Source organism: Notothenia rossii (genome assembly GCF_949606895.1).
Source record: "Notothenia rossii genome assembly, chromosome: 1".
NCBI lineage: Eukaryota > Metazoa > Chordata > Actinopteri > Perciformes > Nototheniidae > Notothenia > Notothenia rossii.
The window spans coordinates 29604888-29613407 of record NC_136912.1 but is presented as its reverse complement, the minus strand read 5'-3'; the positions used below and the strand labels follow the sequence as shown (position 1 = coordinate 29613407).

The 8520-nt window shown below is 39.7% G+C and overlaps 2 protein-coding genes across 5 annotated transcripts; one reads left to right on the top strand and one right to left on the bottom strand.

Annotated features, from left to right (window-relative positions):
- The first annotated feature begins 14 nt into the window (after positions 1-14).
- On the top strand, positions 15-1793 carry cUnh19orf53 (chromosome Un C19orf53 homolog). Its single transcript, XM_079645532.1, has 3 exons — positions 15-173; positions 1010-1065; positions 1179-1793. The coding sequence occupies exons 1-3, from the start codon at positions 83-85 to the stop codon at positions 1332-1334; spliced, it is 303 nt and encodes a 100-aa protein (XP_079501658.1). The 5' UTR covers positions 15-82; the 3' UTR covers positions 1335-1793.
- Positions 1794-2477: 684 nt separating this feature from the next.
- On the bottom strand, positions 2478-8312 carry LOC307016168 (regulator of G-protein signaling 5). Of its 4 annotated transcripts, XM_079645204.1 has the most exons (7): positions 7597-8312; positions 6381-6462; positions 6045-6295; positions 5894-5950; positions 5738-5790; positions 3010-3173; positions 2478-2926 (listed from the first exon to the last, which is right to left on the bottom strand). In XM_079645204.1, the coding sequence occupies exons 3-7, from the start codon at positions 6086-6088 to the stop codon at positions 2768-2770; spliced, it is 477 nt and encodes a 158-aa protein (XP_079501330.1). In that variant the 5' UTR covers positions 6089-6295; positions 6381-6462; positions 7597-8312; the 3' UTR covers positions 2478-2767. The 4 variants fall into 4 exon arrangements, with proteins under 4 accessions (XP_079501330.1, XP_079501329.1, XP_079501328.1 ...); XM_079645203.1 differs by having other exon boundaries at positions 6381-8312; XM_079645202.1 differs by having other exon boundaries at positions 6045-6462.
- Between the last annotated feature and the right edge of the window lie 208 nt (positions 8313-8520).

Genomic DNA, 8520 nt, shown 5'->3' with positions numbered 1-8520 from the left:
CAAAGTCACCAAACAGGAAGTAAACCACTCCTTCTGACAGCGTTGAAGAAGAACAGTTTCTTGTGTACCTCCGGTTAGCAAAATGGCTCAAGGTTCGAAGAAATTTAAAACTCAGCGGCCAGGAATCTCTAAAAAACCCCATCCAACCAAGCCAAAAGGACAGAGGAAAGGAGGTATGTATTTAAATTATTACTTGTAATCTAACGAGTTGCTCGGAAAATAGGATATGTTAGTCAAAAAGCATTAACGTGTGACATGCGTGGAAACAGCTGAACACGTTTTAGTTAAAGTAACGCGTGTTGGGATATTTACAATATCAAGCAGATATGAAGACATTGATTAATATTAGTTGTTCTCCTTCCTCCAAAATATTATATTAATCATTAAACTAAGAGACTAGCTAAATAAAACCATGTGAAGGATTATGCTCTGTGTCGCAGACCTTAATGAGTTGAATAACGTAGCTTAGCTCTACTTTGATTTGAACCTTAGCCAAGTATACTAGAACCGATGTGTTGCATATCTTTAAGGAAAACTACTGAATACATGTTCTTAGCCTGTGTTGCTGTGTTAACTTGATGTATTATAGTGGATTTAGTGAGAAAATTAATATAAATCAGCCACTGTTTAGTAGCTGTAATGCTTACATATACCTAGCTAAAATGCTAATACCATAAGTAGTAAATCCTACTTTAATGAAGGTAACGATGTTCATTCTTTGGTGCAACTGTTAATCCGTATTTTTTTATACAAAAAATGCTTCTTTGAACCTGTTTGTTAGTGAAGACTAACTCTTTTTTTTGTTTAAACTGAGTAAAACACCATAAATTGAAACATCAAACACAACAAACTATAAAAACAGAAGCCTACAAAATGACGAATTGCATTTCAGGGTCATCTCGTGTTAGACAGTTGCATTTTTAAAGTGTGTCTTTATTATTTAATTTGAAGAACTGATGGCAACGGCTTTTGGGAATATGACAGTGATGTTATTGCTTTCTTTGTTAAGGGAGGCTCATTGCACCAAAGAAGGCTCACGTGGTTGAGGAACAGAAGCTGAAGAAGGTGAGGACAATTCTAACAGAACGTTTCTCACATCTCTTACGTCCTGAATTGATTACATAAAAGAGCTTGACTGATTCCTTGTATAATATGACCTCCTCTGCTGCTTCCTAAAGGCTTTAGAGATTGCCATCAGGAACAAGATTGAGATGGAAGTGACCCATAGGGCAAGCACATGCCTGCACAAGCCACTGAGTGTGGTGAAAGGGGCTGAACGGCCTGAAGGCAAAGGCATCCCAGGACTTCCCCGTCCAGATAGCAGCTCCAAATAGGACCGGATACAAAACCCTGAGGCTGACCGTGCTAAACTTAAGGACTTAGTCACGGGGTCATTTAACTACATTGATCCCATGACTCATATTTAAAATGCATGCCAACTGTCTTGCTGTTTTTATCATTCCTAAATATTTGTAGCTGACTTCAGTCATACAGAAATAGACTGAGCCCCTCTTGTACAGATGTTAATTCTTACTTTTCAGTTTACAAAGAAATGTATACATAGAGATTCTGAATGTGATCTGCAGGACTCTGAGAATTGCATAAACCCTCACTAGGGGGCACAACAGGACTTTCTTTACTCGTGGAATTTGTGATGGGTTGAAATGCTGCAAGAAAATATGATTTGATGATGTTTGTGCTCTACCACCCTGCAACTGTTTTGTAACATTCTTTGTATGATTGTACAGCCAAAAATGAATAATAAGAGTAAAACCACCAGTCACCGATATGAATCCTTTGAAGTATGTTCGCCACACTTTTTCTCAGGGAAGTGCTATTGCACATGGAACGTGTTGACAATCACAGGTAGCTTTCCCACACAAGCCCACCTGTTTCAGTGAGCTCAAATCTGTTAACTGAACTGGTAACATGTGGAGCCATGTGCTTCCACAGGCAGCCTATTTAAGTGTTTACACTGTAGGATTAAGTAACACTATTTTGCATGGCCACCTGCACCTGTCACTTCCCACAATGCAACTAGAATGGCATCAGTTAGGTCAGGTGTCTTACTGGTAGCAGCTAATGTAGCTTTACCACAGTTGAAATTGGAAGAGTTCCCCTTTGAGGTACACTACGTATTTGGGGTCTTAAATTAAAAGCCATGAACCAGACCATTGTACTGCATGTCACAATGGTGATTGACCATTGTACCCTTGTTTCGCTTTGGGTTGTCTTGAATAAACAGCAACACCTAAGGAATGGGCTTGAGGTTTCTCAAGTGCTGTATCAACAGACCAGCACTGTGACAGCTAACCAGCCAGTGATAAGACTGAACACTGTTTGAAAGGTTTCCATGTCAACACTCGCTCTCAAGCAACCCGTTCCAGAACACAATTGGTAAGCTTCTTGAGGAAATAGCGCTTACATACAATATGTATAAAAACACACTAATGTTCATTAAGTACCACAACGTGAGCTGTCTTTTATGAGTTTTTATTTATTTGAATCCATTATGGATGTCGCTTCTAACTCATGCAGCTAGCTATGTGTATGCTTTTAGTTAAGGTTTCTATGCTTTACAACTACCATTCAGAAACATACCAATGACAGAATACATTATGCATTTGGTGCACAAGGACAGCACTACCATACGAAAAACAATCACATAACAAGGTAGTTGTGAAAAGGGTTAGTAAAACCCAATTAAACAGCATAGATTCACCAGCACTTATTTCTAAAGCAGATCTGTAGTAAGTACATTGCAAGTCTAGTAAGCTTTAATGGAGTGATTGGAGCGCAGGAACCTGGGGAAGGAGTCTTTGGCCATCAGATTGTAGATTCTCTGCTGTGCCTCATCGAATGTGTCAGCACACGGAGAGTCCGTCACTCCAAGCAGAGCCTCCCGAGTCTCAGCGTCCAAGTTTACCTGAGGGGAAAACAGATTATCAGAAGAAGCTCTTTAATTATATTTTTATCCTGACTGCACGCATCACTCTCCTCTCCACAAACCTCCTGTGGGGCGTCAGGGTTGATAAACTGGTTGTAGATGCTGCTGGACTTTATCTTCTGCACGTTAGAAGGAGAAACTCTGTACTCCTGACAGGCCAGCCAGAACTCCAGGTTCTCATCACTGAACTCTGAGCGCAGGAACCCACGAAACGCCAGCAGAGCGCCTGGTTGAGAGGGAGAAGAACAAAGCAGAGTCAAAGATTAGTCAAATCAAGAAGAAATCTCATTAGAATATGGAAAAGCATGATGCCAGAAAAACTCAGGCAACATAAAGATCAACATTTCATACAAAGATATGTTCATGCTTGCTTGACACTGTGTTAGAGCTCTATATTCCACTCAACACTTCTAACAGCTTTTTTTTATTAAGGATTAAAACATCAACAGCAGCCAAATTGCAAGTGACATTTATTGGAAATATAATGTGTAGAATAAAGAAGAGTCATAAGGTCACAGAACTAGCCAACTGACATCAGTTATAGTGTCTAACTGTTTGCTAACATTAGTCACCAGAGCTACTGGTCATCAAATACACTTTGTCTTAGATGTATGAAATACGTCTGCGGTTAACACAAAATTAGGAAATTATCCCACTTTGTTCTATGACATAAGATATCAGTAAATATCCTACTTGTGAATTTTGAAACATCAAGCTAACTGTCTTTGATAAAGTCTAATGTTGATAAAGTGTATTTAACATAAAAACATTAGCTTTTCACTTCAGTGTTCATCAGGGAATATTATCCTTTTGAACAGAATATGTAAGTATCATAAGGATTTTTTTGTCACAAACTATTCTCTGCTATAATCTAAAACGCATAGATGTTGGCTTTGCTTTTGGTCAGTGGTACCATTGTATTGCTAACATCCATGTTGTTCTACAAAAAATATCATTCCTGCAGCACTTGATTTGAAAAAAGAAGAATTTGTTCATAGTAAATCCTAGTTTTGGTCAGTTAAAACTATCAGAACCATCAAGTATTGTTGTTTTTATAATCTTTATCTTTAAATGCTAATATTGAGTCACTGTTAAACCATTAAATAGCCGCTTCTTGTAGAGTACAACCTGATGTCCCTGAGGGTTAGTGTTGTTTGAACAGAGTTGTGTACAGACGGACTTAAGTAGCCAAATGTAAGATATAAGTACCTGGGGCCGTATTCACAAAGCATTTTATCTTACCGCTAGGAGTGCTCCTAACTCGCGCTAAAACATTTTACGTAGGAGTTTTTTCTTAAAAGTTATTCACAAAGCCGCTGAGACCTACTCATACTAAGGATAAATCACTAAGAGTTAACTAAGAGTGACGCGCCGTTGCTATGGATTACGTCGATTCTCGTGCATGAGTTTAGAAGCGGTCAGTACGGTGATTGGTTGTTCAGAGCAGGCGGTCTCGGTGAAACTCATCCGCAACATCCCACAAACGAGCCCACTAAAACAAGGAAATAGCCTAGGCTAGAAATGTATTCCTATCAAATAGTTATGGACAGTGCAGTTAGCAGAATACACGCATGATGACAAGTTTGTGGAGATCACGATAATGACGTTGTATATGCACGTTAAAGAGAGAGAGCAAACAATAAAAATACGTAAATTGCATTAAATCAAGGGGGCAATTAAAAGCACCCTGCAAACTATTATCCAATGAGCATATTTCCAGCACTTAAACACTTTCAATAACAGCCCATACCGCTGTTCAAGTCCCCCTATCATGATGAATGAAAACAATCTGCGTGTTGATGGAATGTACTTTCTTTCTATTGACGAACACGTCCTCATCTTTTGAGGGCGCAATTATTTTTATGTGCGTCCCGTCAATAGCAGCGACCGCACCAGGCATACCTGCAATTGCCATGAAGTTGGCTTTGATCCTGTGTAGTTGTTGATTGTCCAAAGGACACCGGATAAACTGTTGGATGATATGTGGTCTAGAGAGCGCGTTGATGGTTTGGTTTATGGCACAGCTGACTGATGGTTGCGATATTCCTAAATCGTCGGCATTGCAAAGTTGCATTTTCCCACATTGCTAAATATCGTAGTGTTGCCAAACATTTTATTTCCGGACTAATCGGGTTATTCCTGTTAGTCGGGGATGTTATTGCATCCTGCACTAATTCCACAACAAGTTTGATACCCTCACGATTTTGCCTATATCTCTTGATCAATTCACAGTCTTCCATTGTCTCCAAAACATTTCGTCTCGCAGCCATTTTCAGATTCTTTGTGAATAGGTCTTACTGAGTTAGGAGTCCTCTCGAGGACTTTTAAGTTCTCCTAAACTTAGGTGCTACTTTTAGGCCTAAAATACTTCGTGAATTGCTCTTAGTGAATACAATTAGGAGTCCTAAATGTAAGACTGACACGCCCATTATGTTTAGGAGTTTCTCCTAAATTCGCCAGTTAGGAGCTACTTTTAGCCCTAAGATCCTTTGTGAATACGGCCCCTGCTGTGCAAGCTGCATTGGAGAACATTTGAAAATAAAAAAAGACTTTTTCAGGTTTTGACTTTCCCTCGTCGATAAAGCACAGGTGTTACTCATAGTTACCTCGACAGTGAGCCAGCATGAACAACACCAGGACCTGAGACGGAAGCAGCTCATTCACACTTTGTTAATGTTATCACGAGCACTAGTGCTTTTCCATTTGTCAAATGTCTTCATAGAGACGTATTGCATTTGTTGTTGAAACATTAAACTGACTTTATGGTGGGGGAAAAAAAGACATTCTTACTTCTGTTTTTCAGCAGAGTCTCCAGGTCAAGGGGAACTCTTCCATCCTGACCCCTGATAAGAAAAATGAAACGGTAAAAATTCAGCTTCACAGTGATATCTGGTAGATTTACTTCTACTACTCGATTCCAAAAAAAAAATATTCCAGAAGGTTTACTTTAGCTTGTGGTGCGTCTCAGTCAGATGGCTTAACTTCACCCGCAAGTCTTTTGCCCTGAAAACAGAAACATTATCATTAATTGTAAAAAATCTGCCATCAGGGCATCAGTAATTTGCATAGAAAATAAATGATCCAGCTGCATACTCACCTCTCCAGGCATGAGGAGGGCAGGGAGGAAAGTCCCTTACACATTGAGGTTTGTTTGAGAAAACGTAGAAAGGTAAAATAAAGACAATTTCTTCTGAGTTTTTCCGTCACTCAGCCTCCCGAGCTTCAGAGTGCTTCTCTTATATAGCCTATACCTTTTGTTATCTGAACTGTCCGATCCTCTAATAACAGCAGCTGTAGGACAGGAGTTGAATGAGAGAGGTGGTGTACGTGCTTAAAGTCCACATAGGCCTGTCAACAGGAGACAGCACATAGAATAGGATAATTAAAGCAGGGTGACTTCCAGTACATGTTTGTATGGTCAGGCATCACTTACTTTCTTTAGAGTCCGACCGGCAGGTGGACTGTTCACATCACTCATCTCTGGAGAGGTGAATGTTAAATGTTGATGGATGAGGCTGGACAAAACAAGACAGAACGCCTAAAACACCATTAAAGCCCCTGTGCAATACAAAATAGTACCTCCTTTTTCTCAATTGTTATGACTTGTACTTTGTGTTTTGGAAACTGCATATGGAGCTCTCAATCAATGTGGATCTCCCTGCAAATGATGTTGTGTCATGAAACTGTCCCATTAAAGGTGGGGTAGGTAATTCACTTCAGAAACACTTTTTGTTATATTCCATGGAATACATTTAAAAAGTTCATCTTTGGAAGCCGTGGCGCTGTAATTTCACTGTGTGAAATTAAAAAGAGGGTTCACAATATCCTCTATTTCCATCATAACATATTTTACTTAAAGCCCCCCTCCACTCGGATATGTATTTTACTTAAAGGTCCTTCACTTTGACCTTCACTGTGCAGAATGATGTATTCTGTTTGCACTTTCAAATCATGTGTTGGGGGGAGCTTTAAGTATTAATAGCTATACACTTATTTGCACTCACCACTCTGGCCACTTCATTAGGTACACTTGTACAACCTTATGTAATTTAAAACAACACATATAGTACATATTCAGATTATTATTGTTAAATATTTAAACATACCTTTATCACTGAGGTAGTTTTCACTGGTTTTGTAGCTTTATATTGAGAGATGTTTTAACATTATGTCCACCCATAATTACAAATATTACCTTTTTCACAGTGTCAACAACAACAACAACAAAAAAAAAAAAAAATTCATGGCAGAGATGTCGAATTGTAGCCATGTTTTCACATAATCACTTCTTAATTTGCTTTTGTCTATTTTTGTATATTTTAGCCGTAAATGGTTGAAAATAATATGTGTATAGACTAAATCTGGTCATAATTTAGCACTGTTCAACACTGACTGTTGACCTCAGTATTTAATAGCCTACTTCATTTTTTGAATGATGTGTAGGCCTATAAGTGCCTCGCGATGGAGCAATGCAGTGCGTTGCAACTACACTTGGGGCCTTCTGCCTGATCAAAGCTGTCACTCCGCTTTTTTTGCCTGTCATAGCCCCACTTCCCCATCTGAACACACACCTACACAACGAGACCAGTCAAGTCCATTTGAGATGATGTACTCATCTAAAACTTGGAAAATGTCTCATGTGGTCCTACCTTCCAGTGCTTTGCAAAATAATATTTCCTCAACAAAGTTGTCTTTTTAAATAAATCTGATGTATCCAGCTGCAGAGCGAAATATTCACTAGCTCTCACTTGCTCCAAAAGCTGAGCAGCTGAGCAGAGGTTTCTCAATACTCTAATTTCCCCTCCTCGAGTCCTCGGTCCTTCCTGCGACCCGGAAATGGCACGCCATGTTGAAGGACATCTCATTTCTCTAAATGCAAATCGAGGACCGAGCATCGAGGAGGCACTGATGGGTCCTCCACGGCTCCTCCACGGATGCATTTTCGGGAACGGTGGAAGCGTTACGCACGGCCGGACTTAATCTCAGCCAATGACAGCTCTGCATGCGTCCCCTGGATATTATTTTAGTAAAGGCGACGCGATGTTTACAGTGAGAACAGCTGTGAGGTCCTTGCAGAAAGCAGAAAAGTGTGTAAAATATATATCACTCAGTATAACAGGCCCACATTACTCTCTGTATTTGTATGCTGTAGTTAAGTAGATATCTACAAACAAAGACTCGATATTTTTCCAAGACCGTTTAGTTTCTATTCCCCATTTCAGCGACCATAGGGGGATATATATCCAGTCTCTGATTGTGTTACGTTATTATGAGAGTGCTCTCATACTTGTTTGATTCTGAAATATATATATAAATATATGAGTGTGTATATGTCCGCATCTGTAGCCTGTTATTGTCTCATTATATCGCACTGTCAATTAATTAAAAGTAAATAAGTCGTCATGAACACATCTGTCTATCAGACAGAGGGCTGCTGTGCCTCCTGTCATCATTAATGGACGTCTCTTTAAAATGACCGCTCAGAGGAGAGGAGTTCTCATTTCTCTAACCGCCTGCTGCTTCCCCTCCTCTCTCCTCGGTTCCCCTCCTCAGTCCTCCGCTCGCATCTCCTG

What these genes read in the sequence shown, in the direction of transcription:
- cUnh19orf53 (XM_079645532.1), top strand. Translation starts at nt 83, where the DNA reads ATGGCTCAAGGTTCGAAGAAATTTAAAACTCAGCGGCCAGGAATCTCT. An exon ending in AAAAGGACAGAGGAAAGGAG is followed by an intron (nt 174 to 1,009) that starts GTATGTATTTAA and finishes TTCTTTGTTAAG; the next exon opens with GGAGGCTCATTGCACCAAAG. An exon ending in AGGAACAGAAGCTGAAGAAG is followed by an intron (nt 1,066 to 1,178) that starts GTGAGGACAATT and finishes TGCTTCCTAAAG; the next exon opens with GCTTTAGAGATTGCCATCAG.
- LOC307016168 (XM_079645201.1), bottom strand. Translation starts at nt 6,088, where the DNA reads ATGTGTAAGGGACTTTCCTCCCTGCCCTCCTCATGCCTGGAGAG. An exon ending in GAGACGCACCACAAGCTAAA is followed by an intron (nt 5,791 to 5,893) that starts GTAAACCTTCTG and finishes TTTTCTTATCAG; the next exon opens with GGGTCAGGATGGAAGAGTTC. An exon ending in GACTCTGCTGAAAAACAGAA is followed by an intron (nt 3,174 to 5,737) that starts GTAAGAATGTCT and finishes CCTCTCAACCAG; the next exon opens with GCGCTCTGCTGGCGTTTCGT.